We start from the raw sequence: 18,449 nt of genomic DNA, 5'->3' as shown, positions 1-18,449 counted from the left end.
TGCAGCTATAGCTCACAGCATTTGTCATGGCATAGAGTAAGAATCCAGACGTTGGGCAGCATGTTGATCAATTTAACTACCCAGCTCGTATTCTGAAGAAGCATTGATGAGGGGAAGGCAGGAAGCTCAGGCGCACCAAGGGGCAAATTATGTAATGTGTGTGTGGCAGCTCCTGTGAAGGGTGTAGACCTCGGCATCCAGTTGTGCCTGATTTAGCACAATTTCCCTTCCTCCCACACCAGCCCCCCGTCCTGCTGTATCCCGCTTTGTTCAGGAGGGTCTCCTGACTGCCCAGGAAGGCTTTTTGGAAAGGACTGTTTTGATGTCCCCTTGTGAGACCTTCCTTTTCCTTTTTCCCCCCTTTTTTGCCGTAGTTAGGATTAAAGCCATCATATATTCTAATAAAGGGGTGCGGGTGGCGCTGTGGGTTAAACCACAGAGCCTAGGACTTGCCGATCAGAAGGTTGGCAATTCGAACCCCTGTGATGGAGTGAGCTCCTGTTGCTCGGTCCCTGCTCCTGCCAACCTAGCAGTTCGAAAGTACGTCAAAGTGCAAGTAGATAAATAGGTACTGCTCCAGCGGGAAGGTAAACGGCGTTTCCGTGTGCTGCTCTGGTTCGCCAGAAGCGGCTTAGTCCTGCTGGCCACATGACCCGGAAGCTGTACGCCGGCTCCCTCGGCCAATAAAGCGAGATGAGCGCTGCAGCCCCAGAGTCGGTCACAACTGGACCTAATGGTCAGGGGTCCCTTTACCTTTATATTCTAATAGTGATCTTGAATCACTGATTGCCAGTCACATGTAGCCAAAATTACAACATTCACACCCCACCAAGGGATTTATTGACAGCCTTCGGAGAACCCCATCGTTTGCAGAAGTAGAAAAAATACTGACTTAAATATAAGGCGTTCTTGCCAAAGGACCAGCTAATATGGCTAATATGTTGTTACTTTTGTCTAGTGCAGAAGACAAATGTCAGCTGTTTGCTTGGTCACTTGGGACTTCTGACGTGTTTAACTTTTTTTATTTGGATTAATTCTAACAGAATTTCATGTTTCAAAAATATCTCCATTTTTCTTCCCAGGCCAAACCTGGATATCAACCGTCTGGAGAATCTGATAAAGAAAACAAAGCGCAGGAGCGCCCACCCAGTGCATCTTCCAGTAGCGATATGTCTCTCTCTGAAGCTGCTCCTCCTCCTCTTATTAGGTAAGAAAGCAGGACTATCTTTAAGGCAACTTGTAAGTATTTTAATAGAAAATTAAACACTATTTTTGTGTGAAAAATCACTGTTGCGACCTGAGAAACGTGGTACAGTATAGTAGAAAATGGTCTTAAGATGACTTAGCAATATGCCCTGTGTAAGCAGCAGCAGGTGGCGCTGTGGGTTAAAGCCTCAGCGCCTAGGACTTGCCGATCGAAAGGTCGGCGGTTCGAATCCCTGCGGCGGGGTGCGCTCCCGCTGCTCGGTCCCAGCACCTGCCAACCTAGCAGTTCGAAAGCAAGTAGACAAATAGGGACCGCTTACCAGCGGGAAGGTAAACGGCGTTTCCGTGTGCGGCTCTGGCTCGCCAGAGCAGCGATGTCACGCTGGCCACGTGACCCGGAAGTGTCTCCGGACAGCGCTGGCCCCTGGCCTCTTAAGTGAGATGGGCGCACAACCCCAGAGTCTGTCAAGACTGGCCCGTACGGGCAGGGGTACCTTTACCTTTAAGCAGCAGCAAGATTGGAGGACTTTTCCTGCAAACATAAGTGACATTTTAAAATTCAGCACTTTAGATTCTGTAAGATTCCGCATTATAAGAATGACATGGCCCTGCGTGAAATACAGGTTGAAAAAGCAATCGTCTTCTTTATGCGTAGTCACTGCTCTGTGTGTGATGAGATTCTATGACACTGCATAAAAAATACATAAATATTTTGGGATAAAGAACTTTCCTTAATACAAAATGCCCTTATTGTTACAACAGTATTCTTGAAAGCTTATGGGCAATGCCTACTGAAACTTCAGAAGCCCAAGTGGTGACTGGGCAGATTTCCAGTGGCTGAGGTTCCTGTTAGTATCTTTTTCCTCCTCTGTGACTAGAAAATCAAGAGAAATTATTTTGAAAAACAAGTTGAGCATGATTGAGTTAATAGAAATTTGCTGAGTTGAAAGGTGCTGTAGATTTCAGTTCTCTTGCTTTTTTTAAAAAAATATATATTTTATTTTCCAACATTATACATACATATCTAATCCAAATTGACATTGTTTGACTTCCACCCACCCACCCCTGGTTTCCAATTTTTTCCCTTTTCTTCTCCTTGCATATAATTATTTTTCTCCAATTACTTTCAGCTTCTTTTTCCAGTCCTAATTCTATTGTTACTTCATAAATGTTACATCAATCCTGCTAATGTTTTAGCGCATTTACAGTGTTCTTTAAAGTAATCTATAATTTTTTTCCATTCTTGGTTAATTTTTTTCTCATCTTGGTGCCTGATCTTCATGGTCAATTTTGGCATAGTCCGTCACCTTAGTTATCCATTCTTCCTTCTTTGGGACGTTTTCTTCCTTCCACTTCTGGGCAAGTAGCATTCTGGCTGCTGTAGTAGCATACATAAGTAGTCTCTTTAAATTCTCTGGCACTTCTTCTCCTGTTATTCCCAGTAAAAGAGCCTCCTTTTTTTTTTAGAAAATGTTAATAGATTTCAGTCCTCTTGGTGCAGGATTTGGGAAGCTTGAATGCTAGGTTCCTTACAGTTGAGCATTTTTGCAACAAAAGTTTAATCAGTTTGTAATTATTATCTGAATAATCTGTACTTTTAATATAGCAGATATAAATTTATGATGAACCATTTTATGCACAATGCTTTTTATGTTCCTAAAGTAACAAAGTGGCTTTCAGTATATAAAGAAAAATAATGCATTTGTTCAGCTTTCCCCCCCAAAAAATCTCCTTCCAGATCTCACGCCCTGGAAAAAACACATCCCCTACCCCACAGCTTCAAATTTTACACCTTTACACTGCTCCCACAATGTGTATGGGGGGGATCGGGGAAAATCTAATCTGGGCTAAGAAGTCTAGTTTTAAAAATGATTTCCAATACGTTGACATATGTTCGCATTTAATAGTCAAACATTGTTCAGTCTTCATTATTCCAAGTTTATGAGAATTCAACTTTTTTGTTTATAGGAATAACCCTTTATGGATTCAGCCAGATAGGCTGACTTCAGAAGCCCAGCTTTCTTCGCAACAACCTTCAATGGTCTTGACTGGAGGATTTGTCTCCCAGCTTTTGGCCCTAGATCACACACATGTCTTGCAAAACGACTTTGACTCTGCATTACCAAGCAGAAGGAGTTACAGTGCAGCTGTGGGATCAATGCCTTTGGCATCTCAGCCATTTATGGCATCTGCTGTACAGCCTACCATTAATCAGTATAAAAGTAAACTGAACCGCATTGAAGCCCTGAAGGCAACAGCAGCCTCTTTGTCGAGCCGAATTGAAAGCGAAGCCAAGAAGTTAGCCGGGGCCAGCATTAACTATGGTGAGGTGTGGAATTCTGAGCGTGACTTGTTGCAAGGAGATCAGGGCGATGGCCGTTGGGCAAAGGCCAGCAGCCCCCCTGTTGAAGAAAGCGATGTCTTTTCAGCCAGGCTCCAGAAGATGTTGGGTGCTTGCACCCCACATGCAAGTTTTGATGATAACCTTCCCGGTGTTGGAAACCTTGGTGAGTTTAAAAGGCTCCCAGAGACCCTCGGCCCTCGGGCTGCAGCTATCAGCCTTCCAGGTAACTACAGAGCTGAAGGAATGCTAGGAGATCTGTCCAAAAAACAAGCATGCTCCCCAGGGGCTGAAAGTAAAGTTGTAGCTCCGCGTGATGGTAGCATAGAGTCAATAAGTGAGGGGCCAATCAGTGATGGTCTTGCATCTGAGGAGGAAGGAGAAAGGCATGAGCATCCAACTTTGAAGACTGTGGAAGTGTTAAAGGAAAAAGAATTCTGTGCTGCAGATTTAGCTGGCTATGAGCCCATAAAAGACGTTCAGAAGGAGGCAGAGAAGTGTTTACTCATTTTTAGACATATAAGGAGTACTTGGGAAGAACTGATAAAGGGGAGTCCCCATAGTGCCATCAACGTCTTTACAAAACATTACCAGCAGAGTGGGAAAGGTAAGGCAATGAGAGACTTATTGCTGCCTCTGGTGTTTCGTTGGTGTAATTGTCAAAATGACTGCACTTCCATGACAGTTGAAATCCTGAGCTCTTTAAGTTACGTTATAAACCTGTAGCTCGGATTTTGTGTTGTTTTTTTTGCTGATACCAATATTTGCTGATAAGCAAGAAGTTTTCAGTCCTTTTTGAAAATTTTGGCAACTACTTCTTTGCTATGAAATCACTTAACTGTCTTCAGATTATAATTGAACGTTGTTGCATATAAAGGAAATTTTCCAGAGCTGCTCTTAATGGGCTTTGGATCTCTGTCAGCAAGATTATTTGGCATGCTTCTGAAATACAGATTACTTTCTTTTTGCATTTGCACCTCTTGCAGGAATTGAGCAGTGGTCAGAGCAAGCACCACCAACTCGGGAACCTTTCCTTCCAGTCATGAGTCCCCCAGCTAGCATTGTTTCATATGAAGATGATTTCATTTCCTCACAGGAAAGTGTAACCATTGCAGATAAAAGAGCTACTCTTGAGCGCAGGTACTTAATGAGTTCACAAATGGCAGCGAAGATCAATGAAAAACCATGTTCATTAAATAAAGAACTATTACGGAGTTGTTTTTCATCCCTGAATGGGAAGGGAACACTTCCTTGTTATAGAGTATGGTAAATCTGAGTTTTGGCACAGAGCAGAGTAAATGAATACATCTATTTAAAACAGCTTTCAAGTCATAACCTGGTACTTTTTTATGGCACAAATGACACTCAGCTCAACTGTTTTTGAAAATCCTGAATTATCAACCTGAAAATTATTTAAGTAAATTCCCTTTGCTGGTGTTTCGAATCAGGATTGACATCTATTTAATCTGTTTAAGAGACCTAGAGAAAGTAACTAACTTAATTTATTAATTCAGTTGATTTTTCAATATAGATATTTCAATATCCTTAAGGGTGTTGGAGAATAGGAACTCAGTTTTGAACACAAACATTATGGCATTGTTAACAGGAAAGGTGTCTGTAATAGTTTACATGCAGGTCCCACTATCCATCCACTGGATACCCACCAGTTCACTTATCCAAACATAAAGAATTACAGTGGTGCCCCGCAAGACGAATGGCTCGCAAGACGGAAAACTCGCTAGACGAAAGAGTTTTCCGTTTTGGAGGTGCTTCGCAAAATGAATTTCCTATGGGCTTGCTTCGCAAGACGAAAATGTCTTGCGAGTTCCTGCGGGGTTTCCCCCCCCCTTTTTCTAAGCCGCTAAACCGCTTATCCGATAAGCCGCTAAAAGCCGCTAATAGCGCTAATCCGCTAATCCGTCAATGGGCTTGCCTCGCAAGACGAAAAAACCGCTAGACGAAGAGACTCGCAGAACGGATTCTTTTCGTCTTGCGAGGCACCACTGTTTACACTCCACAGAGTCGGATATCTGAACAGCTGGTGCTTGCCCACTTTGTGCTTTGCTTGTCAGCGGCATTCATTCTGGGGCTGAAACCACGGAGAGAGGAAGAGGGAGATAGAGCAGACCAATCAAGAGGGCAGGACAAATCAGTTTTTCTGTCTCTCTTTCGCTGGCTGGCTACAGCCATTTTAGGCAGAAACAATGTTGGGAAGAGGAATGCATTGTGGGCAGATGGCTGGTCCTGCGTGTAATTCCTGATTGCCACAACATCTACTTATATATATATATATATATATGTTTTTAAGATTCAGCCCAAATATTAATGGGCTAAACCATAATTCAACTATACATTAAAGCTTGCAGGTCTAGCCCATGTGCCTATCTTAAGCTATATGCAAAGTTGTCTAAAATTCAGCTGCTTTTAAAAGTAAATAGAAGTCCTGCTCTTGTGCCTTGTAAAGCTTTATTAAATAATTTAAAATGCTCATTACACAAGTAGTATAAATGTAACTGAGAAAGTCCAGCAATATTTTACTTCCGTGTCTATATTGACAGTGGCAGCAGCCCCAGCCTCAAAGAAGAGTTTGCGACCAGAAAGTCATTGTACGAGCAGCCAGCTGTAGACTTTACCCACCATTCCTCAGGAACACTTTCTGCAGGTTCTTCCAACTCGTCTGCATCGTCTAAAAAAAGAGTGAAAAAGGAAAGTAAGTGCTGTTTACTACGCTCCCAAATCTGGGTTGAAACCTTTGGCAAAGTTTTAAAATCTGAAAATGTCAAGTGTACTCGTCAAGTGGGGGAATGTGTATATTTATTTTATATTTAAATCGCTTTTTGCCAAAATATGTGTTACAGAGTCAGAATCTTTCAGCACAGTTTCAAGTGCCTCTCTGAGGGAGGAAAACAAAATGTTGCCAGGGTCAGAGTATGGATCACAACAGGTGAAGAATGCATCACCTAATAATGGAATATCTCATAGAGAAGAGAAGAGCCCAGATTCTGACAGCACTTTAGAAGAACTTTCTGATCACTCCTTGATGAGGTAAAGTGAACCACTTCATTTAGTTGCATATTACCAAACCATAGCCACATTCAGATAATGGTATATTGGCTTAATACTGAGTGATGTCAGTGTGTCTTTTCCCTATGACTTATTGCTTGTGCAATGAAGCAAAGAGCCATATTTAACAGCTTTGGAACAAACCAGGTTTTTAAACCACAGTTTGAAATTGATCTAATAACCTAATCTGTTCCGAAGCTAGTAACCAGAATGTCCTGGTTTAGATGAAATAGGAAATTATGATTGATTAGAGATTGCCTCATTTGATTATATCACAAAGGGAAGAGCGAGGGTGGATGCTTATATGGGCAAAACAGTAATTTAAGATCTCTGTTTTAAAACCGAGGTATGATAATATGAACTATACCAATGTTTTTGAAGTAACATATAAGCTCTTCAAATAGTTGGAAGACTGTATTTTGTGTGTGTAAATCTCAATTATTGCCAGAGCTTTTTTTCCTGGGGTACTCAGTGTGGGCAGTACTGCCACGTTTTTTTCCAAGAAGAAAGGTTAAAAGTGTGGCACATACTGATGAGTATCGGGACAATTTTTTCTAGAAGAAAACCACTGGCTATTACTCTTTTCTTTGTGTACTGATGGAAATATATGATACTTTTCAAACTGGTTTTGCTGTGTGACTACTCTTTCTTGAAAGAATAAAGACTTGCTTCAATTTTTGTTTAACTTTTCTGTTAGTCTCCCAGATAAGATAAAGTCTCCGAGGACACCAGGATCTCCTCATTCTCCAAGCTTACAGAAACCATTGGATCCTGCAGTAAATACAGCAGAAAAAAATAGCCCCCTGTCAAACTCTCCAGGGACTATAACTTCTGGACCCAAGGCAAACCATGCCTTCTCTGATATGAACCTTGGAACCAACAGGCCTGGAGCAGGTAACATGAATGGTGAGCTGGCAAAAAATAGATGGCTCATGATGCTGCTTACTCTTCCTATGTTTCTAAAAAGTGTGATTTACACGAAGACGTAGGTGTTTAGTATTTCATATTTACCTTACAGGTACCATGCGCTTCTCACCTGCTGGTCTCCAACATCGTATGTCAGCAGAACTTAATTATTTAAGTGCAATTGAGGAGTCTGTTCGCCAGATCTCTGATGTTGAACGGGTCCGAGGTATATCACTTGCCCAGCAGGAAAGTGTTTCACTGGCTCAGATTCTAAAGGTAACCGTAGGCGTACTTATCTCTGCCTTATTTGCTGTATGCACTCCTCTGAAGTATCTCAGTCAAAGATAAGAGTGGTTGCGATCAGATGAATATTGTTATATTTCCATTAAAGCTACAAAACTAGTAGGTTCTTGTTCGAAAATTAACAAAATCTGTGGTTCCTGAAAATGATAACCACATTTGTCATAAGTAGCTATGTGCAATTTCAATACTTCATACCACAAGTTTTGTTTATTGCAGTATTATTGTATAGGGTGGAAGTTGTGAACTTTGTAAAATAGGCAATGAAAGTCCTGAGATACACTAAAAGTATAAGTGCTAATCATTAATGAAATATTTAGGATTCAGTGACAGGAGCATTAATATCCTTACGGAAATATATTTTAAGTGTAAGGTACTTTGAATTACATTGTATGCAAAAAGGCAGGATATAAGTTAATAAACTAAAACTAAACTAAACTAAACTAAACTTAATCCGTAGGCACAGCAGCAACGACATGAGCACGACTTGGCTCTTCTGAAGCTCAAGGCAGAGCAAGAAGCTCTGGAAAGTCAGAGGCAACTAGAAGAGGCGATGAAGAAAGCAGCTCAGGTAACGAGGTCTTTCAAACAGTATGTAAAACTTAAAAGTAGAATTCTTTTCCTGTGGAGAAATTGGTGCGATTGGATGCTAATCCAAATCTCACAAATAGTAGGCAACAAGAAATCGGGTCATCTCAATGTACTTCAGAAAAAGATCTTGTTCTAGAAGTGCAAGATTTTAGAAGCTGCAACATTAGAGGGTCGGGGGCACTATGGGTTTCAGACACAAAATAGCTACCATGTGGGCCACGACATATCACAAAATGGCTGCCATGTGTTAATCTGGAGATCTAGTCAAAGCCAGGGCACACCATGCCACATACTGACACTTCCTAAGCCAGGGAAATGACAGGAAGTGAGGTCTTTGGACCTAGCAGATCACACAGACAGGATGTCTCATTAAAAAAATAATACTGTACTGAATAACACATATTGTATTCAGAACTCAAAAGCATCAGTTCACATTGATCAGTTCATGCCCAGCACTTCCACTTCTGCCTGACACTCTCCCTACACTCAACAAAATTTAAACTGTGTTGTTGCAAAATGTGTCTCAATGAGGACTGTGCCCTAATAGTAAAGGTGCTGGGCATGTCATAATAATTTATAATTTATACCCCACCCATTTATACCCAGCCACTCTGGATGGCTCACAATAGAATATTAAAAACATGATAAGACATCAAACATTAAAAACTTCCTAAACAGGGTTGCCTTCAGATGTCTTCTAAAAGTCAGATAGTTGTTTATTTCCTTGACATCGGATGGGAGGACATTCCACAGGGTAGGTGCCACTACTGAGAAGGCCCTCTGCCTGGTTCCCTATAACCTCATGTATCGCAATGAGGGAACTGCCAGAAGGCCTTCGGAGCTGGACCTCAGTGTCCGGGCTGAACGATGGGGGTGGAGATGCTCCTTCAGGTATACTGGTATATCAGGTTTGTCTGGCCAAGGCAAGTCTACATTTTCTATGAAAGCAAATAGTCCAGGTTCCAGATGCTGTATTATGGTGTGTCAATCACATTTTCATCATTTTTATATCTCCATTTCAATGGAGCTGATTTTAGTATGATTCTGGTGGATACAGCCCCACATAACCTCTGCTCTAACGAGCTCACATTTGCCACAACGTACATTTTGTTGGAAGAAAAGAATGAAAAGCCAAAATAGTTGATCTATGCCACTTTTGTGTGCACAAGTTTAAATAAAATTGTTTATTTCTTTTATGTCCTAATCATTTACCATGAGTTTCAAGCATTTATTATTGCCTGAACAGATTTTTTTCTGCTTTGACAGTCACAGAAATGTTAGTGCCAAGTATCTCATCCAGTTTTTGCTTCTGTGCGTAAAACCAACAAAAATACGTTTGGCATACTAAAATTCCAGTTTGGCCCCTTTGGCACCTGAACTAAAGTAGAACTTTTTTTTTAATACATAGGGCCATGCAGAATCTATCCAGCAGCTGGTACAGTCACAACAGGAGAAAGCAGATGCTTTACAGGAAACCACTTGCAAAATTGCAGCTCAGCAGGCGGAGACTGCTCTGCTCACCACAGAAGCTGCTAGCCAGATACGTGAGGTTAGATTCTGCTCTGAAATCCTTGGCAAGCTTGGCCTCGTGCAGAATGGTTGCTAAAGCTAGCTTGCTGATTGTAACTAAGAGCTCTTCAGCAGACTACTTTGGGAAAGGAAAGCACGCTGCCTATTTGAAGGATGGGAGGGAGAGGATGTGTGTGTGTGCTTAATTTATCAAATATTAACTTACGAAAAGTACATCTGACTGTGCTTCTTTATTCAGATGACAGAGCTTGCAAGAGTCCAGATCTCTGATGCCATTGGTGCCCCTGCAGCCCCAATTACCACACTGTTTGACCAAGAGCGGAAGCAACATTCAGCATTCATAAAGAAGCTAAAATCTCATAATACAAGCAGGTATTTTAGATGACATTTTTGTTCTTAGAATAGATTGTGAGCAGTGTTTCAACAGAGGCATGAAGGCAGACTCCAGAGAACACCCACCACCACTGATATGCATAGGTGAGGGAGGGGAATATGATGTCCGCATGAGTACCAGTCAACTCCCCAAGGCTGCTCTTTACTTTCTTTTCCCTGTCTCATCAATAAAGAGTAGTCCCCCCTCTTCCTTTCAGCCCTTGTGACCTTTTATTGTTTGATTTTCTACACTAGCAGCCAATACTGTAACTAGGCAGGTCATTTGGCTCCAGCATTAGAGTATAGAAGGGAATTCTTAAGGAAAGGGAATACAGTCAAACCTGGGTTCCTGAACGGCTTAGTTGCCAAATGTTTCAGCTCCCTAACGTCGAAAACCCAGAAACGATTTTCGGAGGTCGACTGTCTGTCGCAGCAGACAAGCGGCTTCCGACCGGCTCTTCCATTTGCAAGAGCCAGTCAGAAGCTGCACCTTGGAAGTCGAACGTTTTGGAAGTCGGACATCCTTCTGGAACGGATTATGTTCGACTTCCGAGGTTTGACCGTATGTGCATTTGTACTTATTGGGTTTACTTGATAGTCCCTTGATTGACTTATTGTAGGCATCAGGGAAGACTTTGTGCATAGGGCTATCACACCAGTTTGCACATCCTGTCCATTTCTTCCCATTGGGGAATGGAAGAATGGTAGGTTCCTGCCTTCCATATTGAAATCCATGATCAGAGGCCAAAGCCTCTGATGTTGGCTGCTCCACACACCTTTTATTTCCCCTCAAACTCCTGGAGTTAGAAGACTGAGACTTCTACTTTCTGCCTGCCAAATCAGAGGCCTGTTTCACATGCCACTTGGCAGGAGAGTCTTCCTTCCCTGTCAGGTGACTCATCCTGAGTGGGAAGAAGTCCCTGCCAATTTATATTGGGTGCTCCAGAGTGACAAGTGTCAGGAAGCGTCACCTGCTCTCCATTTGTTCTGTACACAAGAGAAACTAGGCCTAGTTTGGAAACACACAAAGCTCTTTTTATGCAGAGCTAAATACATTTCCTGTCTCAATTTTCATTACTGATACTTAATTGGATGTTTCTCATTCATTTATTTCACTATAATCATTTTGTCTTGCAAGGCTTTTTTCCAGCTACTTATGACAATCAGCTTGAACTTTCTTTTTTTGTTTTCAGGATAACTGAAACTTGCTTATTTTCTTTAATAGGAAAGCAGAATTTACACCTTCACAAAGTAAAGAGGAGCTAGATGACTCAAAAATCCTTTATTCCTCATTTGAAAGTTATTCAGAATCGTCGAGATCAAAGGCACATGATCAGAGGTAAGAAGCATAACTTATACAGTTACTGTCAGCTATAATGGTAGTTAGCAGAGGAAGACTTTGAGCAGTACTTGTTGTCTAGTGTTTCTTCTTCTAGTCCAGACCTGCAAATCTTTTGAGCCCCCAAACTCACATGGGATCAATAAAATAGGGTAGAACATAGTATATAGCTAGCTGTTGGATCACAAGTCATGCAGGCCTATCCAAGGACCATTGCATTAGCCGAGTTGCTATATTTTGGAGTGGCGTTTAATGCTAATCTGATACCCCATGACGTGAATATGAACTGAATTCTTCTTCATGGTTTCTGTGCAGTCACATAATTTTTGCACTTACGCAGAGCCTCGTTCAGAAACGATCTAAAACTAAACTAGAGTTGTTGTTTTTTAATGTGCAGCAGCACACTGTTGGTATTATTATTATTATTATGCATTTATTTATTTATTCTGAGACCTGTTTTACAACCCTAATTCAAGATTCACTTCTGTGCTTTTATTATACCTTTTTATAAAACAGCAGCAGCAGCAGTTGCCCCGGAAGTCCATCTGTTTCACCTTCCAAGGGGACCAAGAAACTTTCCCGTCGTGAAAAGTCTGGCAGCTCCATTGAAGAGCAGGCTGCTATGGCTATGAATGATTCTTTAATGAATAATAGTATTCCATCCATTGCAGATGAGAGAGGTGGGTCCTTGGACGAGTACTTAAAGTTCTTCAGTGTTTACTCCTAGTTCTGTTCCCATCTACTTGATGCTTGCTCTATTGATTGTTCTGCTGGTGGAGTCACATAGAAGAAATATAAAATGGTGAAATATTTACCAGGCTGTTGCATGCAGCACTCTTTCCCCATCACAGGCAATCCACAATTACTTTTATATGTCATTTTCTGGTTAGCCAGCCCCTTGAGCTGCTGGGGAATCTGCAGTCTGATAATGACACCAGGATAGCCACATTGAATCCTGGCTAGCTGTTGCTTCCAGCCTCCATTGTTCTGGGAGCCACTGACTGAGTGTTCCTCCTTCCTTTGTTCTGGGAATCACTGAGGTTGGTTTTTTTTTTAAGTCACGAGTCTTTACATCAGTGTGTGTACTTGTTTACAAGTGAGTGTTACGCAAGATGCAATTTCCTGAGCTTGATTTCTGTTACACAAACATATCTTAAGTGATGGAATGTCAGATGGGGCTTGGTTATTATTGGCTGACAGCATGTTTTATGGAGCAAAAAAAACTATTGCAATTTGAAGTTCTTTTGTGGGAGGAAACATGAACCTCCAGGAAGCATATTTAGCTCCCGTGCTGACATTGCTACTTATTGATATCCTTTTAGTCTTTGACCCCATACTTTTTGACATTGGTTGTAAGCGGGGAAAGTGCTGCAGATTGGAGATAATATCTACTCCATCATCCCAACTCTTGAGTGTCCTGAATACCATTGAAAGGGCATGTTGCCAATCAGAAGGTTGGTGTTTCGAATCCTCACGACGGGATGAGCTCCCGTTGCTCTGTCCCAGCTCCTGCCAACCTAGCAGTTTGAAAGCATTTCAAAGTGCAAGTAGATAAATAGGTACCGCTCAGGCGGGAAGGTTAACGGCGTTTCCATGCGCTGCTCTGGCTTCGCCAGAAGCGGCTTAGTCATGTTGGCCACATGACCTGGAAGCTGTCTGCGGACAAACGCCAGCTCCCTCGGCCAGTAAAACTAGATGAGCGCTGCAACCCCAGAGTCGTTCACGACTGGACTTAACCGTCAGGGGTCCCTTTACCTATGTGCAATATATAGACCCGTCTGTCATATGGACAGATGTTTTGCTAGTTTATTTATTTATTTATTAATTTATACATACATACATACATACATACATACCCTGCCCATCTGATGGGGTATAATTCACAGTCATCGACGATACTGATCATTCAGTCAGTTTTCATTTACCTGTATTGCTCACTTCGTTAAGCCATACGTTCCACCTACTACATGAAACTACTTCATACATTACTCGTTCTGTAATGCAAACTTTCCCTTAATTAAATATTTGGGGGGGGGGGTTTCTTCAGACTCAGCCTCTGTAGCAACAGAATATTCTCTTAAATTTGATGAGTCCATGACGGAGGATGAGATTGAAGAAAAGTCATTCCGGTCCTTGCTACCTTCTGAAAGTCACCGCCGGATCAATTTGAAGAAACGAGTTCACCAGGATTATTCTGATGAGGAGGCTTTCTCTGGAAAGACTAGCATGTCACCTGTTAAAGTAAGTTTTCAATACTCTGCAGCCACATGTTTGTTGAGGCTCCTCTAGTTGCTTTCAGAACCTTTCAGTAAATTTTAGTGAGGATGTCCTGCACATAAATGAACACCATAACTGTATAGTATCTGCACACTTGGAAAAACGATGGGCATGGTATATCTTGTGAAATTCTGCAGGGTACAGGAACCTCCTTTTGTGAGCAAAAGGGGTCCAGGGAAACAAACTGCATAATACAGTTGTAAGTGCATGTGCATTTTCAAAGCACTTGCATACTTATTCATGGCCTGAACTTAGTTTTTTAAACCAGCTATTCATTCCATGGAAGGATGCTTGATCAAAGAGGTGGCGTCCTCTTTAGTGATGCTTCTTACCTTAGCAAAAGTACTTACCCTGTTATACAAACATTTACATTTGGCAAATGTATGTTTTAAATTTGTTTTCTTGTAATTAGGAGCTAAGCCTGCCATTCTCTGGAGGGCAAGATAGCTTTTCTAAATTTACCATGGAAATGGTGCGGCAGTACATGAAGGAGGAAGAAGTGCGGTCAGCTCACCAGTCGTCCCTGCTTAGGCTACGTGAAAAAGCACTGAAAGAGAAGGCAAGGGCTGAGCTAGCCTGGCTGGAACACCAGAAAAAGTAAGAGTGTTCAGAAAACATAATGCTTTGTGCATTTGCCTGCACCCCATAGTCCCCTTTGACTAGACTTGACCATCCAGGTGTCTTTTACCTTTACCTGTGCATTTGCTAACCAAAATAAAACTGTATAACCAATACTTAAATGAAAATGAAAATCCATAACTACCCAAACAGAATTGCAATGCAGAAGTGAGAGAAACTGAACTTTCCTTGCCTTGATTCTCACAGGCGTTTACGAGACAAAGGAGAGGACGACAAAATGCCTCCTATCCGAAAGAAACAGCGTGGTCTACTTCTGAAGTTGCAGCAGGAAAAGGTAAAAATTAATTTTAAATCCACCTGTGCTGAGTTTCTCCTTAATCACTGAATTTTGATCTGTTGTATAGGGCTGGGCGATATCTGGTTTTCAACATAGTGCTATATCACCACCTAAACCTTGTGATATACTGATACTGATCACAATATCTGAAATAAGGTTGGAGCTATGCAGAGGCATCGTGATAACAGCTTTTCAACATCGCTGCATATCGCCAGCCAAACATCGCAGTCTGGTGACATGCCACGATGTTGAAAACACAAGCTGCATTGGCCTCAGCCTGCAAGACATCGGGTATAATTGCCACAGTGCCCAGCGGGGTGGGACATGGCAGCTTGTTTGTACGGCTCAGCTGGGGCGCAGGAGGGCTCCCCAGCAGAGCCTTCCCTGGTGCCCCCCCTGATTGTGTGGGAGCCACTGCTGGACTGGGGAATCCTTTAAATGCTTGAAGGGGAGCAGCAGCTGCGCACTCCTTAGCTGAGCAGTTGAAAGATGTAGAGGGAGGAACAAGCTGTATTGGAGCCTCGCCAATGAAGCTTTTTTCTCCCTCTGTGCAGTATGGGGGCAGAGTGGGATGTCGGTTTCACTCAGCGATATACCGCTGAGTGAAGCCGACATCACTGTCTGCTGCTCATACCAGTCCTGGGTGATATATTGATATATCGCCCAGGCCTATTGTAAACTCCTTTGGGAATTTATTTTCGGCTAAAAAATTGGGAGACGGGGAATGTTTTAGACAGTTCCATATAAAAAACATTGCCCATACTTTAAATCTTTGAATCTGAAGCAGACATGATGTATGAGGAAAGTGAGAGCGGATGAATGGAGAAAATGAGTATTGGAGGTGAGGTACTGAATTCAGAAAGGGGCAGAGGGGAGGAACAAAAACCATGGGAGAATATGTAAATTTCAACCAGTGCATTATAGAAAACACACTGGAATAGGACATTGCAGAGAGAAGGTAGGTCTATTTCAAGAGGGTTGGAGCCAGTGAAGCAAAGGACGTGGGAAGGAATATTGATTGACAGAAGAGAAGATGAGAAGATTAGCAGAAAAGTTGAGAAAGCTAATTATTAGAATAAAAAGCTTGTAATTAAAGCAGGAAGTATAAAGTAGTGATAGGGGAGAGAGATGTGGTCCAAACTACAGGTTAAGACAAACATACCAAACAGCATAATGAGGAGCAGAAGTGAAAGGCTGAAGATAAGAGAGAAGCCTGCAAAAACATTACTGCTCTTTTTTTGTTTTGCTTTATTCTTCTGAACTCATAAAGGCAGAAATCAAGCGTCTTAAGGAAGCCAATAAGGCAGCCAGAAAGGAGAGGCAACTGATCCTTAAGCAGCAGGAAGAGATAGAGCGAATACGGCAAACCACTATGAAACTGCAGGAAAAACTGAAGTCTGTAGGGGAAAATAAACAGGTAAGCAAGAGCTGGAAACATGCACCTGAGAGTTAGCCTGTTATTTTTATTTGTAGCACTGCAGTTCTCAGATTGAATGAAAAATAATTGAGACAAAAAAGAGGAGTATAAGTTTTTAAAATAAATAAGCTGGTCCTGAATACTTTATTGCTAACATTTAGGCTTGAAAAAGGCCAATCACACAACAGTGACTTCTAAAATAATAAGATCTGTTTTTGTTGCTGGAACTGCAGATTGCGCTCATAGGTCTAGAGTTTCTCAGTATAATTTCTGTCCCACCCTTCCTCCCCACGGAGCTCAAGGTGGCAGACAGGTCCACAACTTAAAAATGAAAAAAGCAAAAACATACTGAAGCAGTTAAAACATTCTAAAAACAATTGCATCTAAAAGCATTTACAGTTAAAAATATTTGCATCTAGTGATATTGGAGTTACCGGTATATTAAGATGCTGATCAAAGCGTATATAAAATTGATAGAGGAAAATATTCCGTAAAAAATGCAAGGTACATGGATATAGAAAGAGAGAGATTATAGCTAGAGAAATATGTATAGATAATAGAAAATAGCTTTTTACATGTTGAATATCTATTTGGTTTTTTTTTGTTTTTGGTCGTAGGAGCATTTTAGTGAGGACGATGTAAAGCGAGCACGTTCTTCAACCCCGCTGCCATCAGATGCAGAAACATGGAGCCTATCCTCTGTTTCCGGCTCTGAGACCAGTAGCATTATGCAGAAACTAAAGAAAATGCGCAGCCACATGGATGAAAAGTAACTATTGGTGGTTTTTTATTGATGAGATCAGTAACTGGTTATAAGGTTGGCTCCTTCTTTGGGGTTTACTTTTGCTTCCTATAGCTGTAGTGTCATTTCAGTTTAGCTAGCCTCACTGGTGGCTTGGCATTGTACATTGGACATATGAATGAATGTGAATATACAAAGTTGCCTTGCCATTTCGTCAAGTATCGCCTATTCCAGGGATAGCCAACATGGTGCTCTACTGACGTTGCTGAATTCCAACTCCCATAATCCTTTACCATTGGCAGCGCTGGGGCAGATGGGAGTTGTTGTTACTTTGTTTGTTCATTTTATATCCTGCCCTTCTTCCCGCAGGAACCTGGAGTGGCAGACACAGCATTAATAAGATACTAAAAACACACACAAATAAACTCACAGTTTTAAAACATTCTTTAAAAAAAATCCAGTTTAAAACATTCTCAATGAGTGATCTCAGGGTTTCCAGGAACAGTGTATTCTGATCAAATGCCTGGGTAAACGCAAATATTTTTACATTTCCCCTGAAAGTCAGTAATGAGGGAGACAGACCTACCTATCACAGAAAAAGCCCTGTCATGGGTCACCACCAGCTGAGCAGTCCCCAGTCTCCGCAGAACCAACAGGTCCTCACAATTGTAGGATCTAAGATGGTTGATACTGAGGAAGGGGCTCTTTTGGAGACTTGGTCCCCAAGCCATTTATGGCTTTAGTACTGACACCATGAATTTGACCTGGTTAGCTCACTGGCAGCCTGGTGACACATTGTTCCATTGGGTTGCCCCACTTCCCAGCCTAGCCACTGGATTCTTCACTAGCTGCAACCTCCAGATCATCTTCAGGGACAGCCCCACAGTACAGTTGCCCAGACAGAAGTTCACCAGAGCGTGGACAACTGAGTCCTAGGCACTCCTAGCCACTTGAGATTCCAGTGACAAGTTGAAATCCAGGAGTACTCCCAGCCTATGAGCCTGTTCCTTCAGGAGGAGTGCAACCCATCCCAGGACAGTTTAGACACCTAATCTCCAAACAAAAGAACCACCCGCCTATAGCACTTCAATTTTGTTATCAGGATTCAGCATCAGTTTATTAGCCTGCATCCAGCCCTTCGCTGCTTCCCACACACCAGTCCAACCAACACCTTCACACTCTCTCCTGATTTAGATGGAATGGAGAGAGAGAAAAAATTGTGTGTCATCAGCATATTGATGGCACCATGCTCCATTTCCCAAGATGGCAGCTCTCAGTAATTTTATATGATGTTAAATAGCAAAAGAGACAAAATAAACCCTTTTGGGACCCCATAGCCCAAAAGTCATGGAGCTAAGCAACATTCTCCTGGTACTACTATCTGATCATCAAGCTGCAGATAGGAGCGGAACCACTATAACAGTTTTTCCACCTCTCTGAGTCGCTGCA

At 41.9% G+C, this 18,449-nt stretch overlaps 1 protein-coding gene across 10 annotated transcripts in view; it reads left to right on the top strand.

The window, feature by feature from the left end:
• The window catches only part of CEP350 (centrosomal protein 350), a 58,398-nt gene that overhangs the window by 22,520 nt on the left and 17,429 nt on the right, over nt 1-18,449 (top strand). For 6 of the 10 annotated variants that reach the window (XM_081914987.1, XM_081914983.1, XM_081914986.1 and 3 more), the window contains 17 exons: nt 1,083-1,207; nt 3,175-4,154; nt 4,534-4,687; nt 6,106-6,257; nt 6,406-6,592; nt 7,308-7,516; nt 7,629-7,792; nt 8,277-8,387; nt 9,816-9,956; nt 10,176-10,309; nt 11,535-11,648; nt 12,165-12,328; nt 13,696-13,889; nt 14,338-14,522; nt 14,751-14,838; nt 16,112-16,258; nt 16,876-17,027. In XM_081914987.1, the coding sequence (XP_081771113.1) occupies nt 1,083-1,207; nt 3,175-4,154; nt 4,534-4,687; nt 6,106-6,257; nt 6,406-6,592; nt 7,308-7,516; nt 7,629-7,792; nt 8,277-8,387; nt 9,816-9,956; nt 10,176-10,309; nt 11,535-11,648; nt 12,165-12,328; nt 13,696-13,889; nt 14,338-14,522; nt 14,751-14,838; nt 16,112-16,258; nt 16,876-17,027 (3,401 nt within the window). The remainder of the gene's footprint in view (nt 1-1,082; nt 1,208-3,174; nt 4,155-4,533; nt 4,688-6,105; nt 6,258-6,405; nt 6,593-7,307; nt 7,517-7,628; nt 7,793-8,276; nt 8,388-9,815; nt 9,957-10,175; nt 10,310-11,534; nt 11,649-12,164; nt 12,329-13,695; nt 13,890-14,337; nt 14,523-14,750; nt 14,839-16,111; nt 16,259-16,875; nt 17,028-18,449) is intronic. The other 4 variants (XM_081914985.1, XM_081914982.1, XM_081914990.1 and 1 more) reach the window with 4 other exon arrangements.

Source organism: Podarcis melisellensis, assembly GCF_964234715.1.
Source record: "Podarcis melisellensis genome assembly, chromosome: 6".
In the NCBI taxonomy this organism is placed as follows: Eukaryota; Metazoa; Chordata; class Lepidosauria; order Squamata; family Lacertidae; genus Podarcis; species Podarcis melisellensis.
Note: the sequence above shows the minus strand (reverse complement) of the source record. Positions and strands in the feature narration are given on the sequence as shown.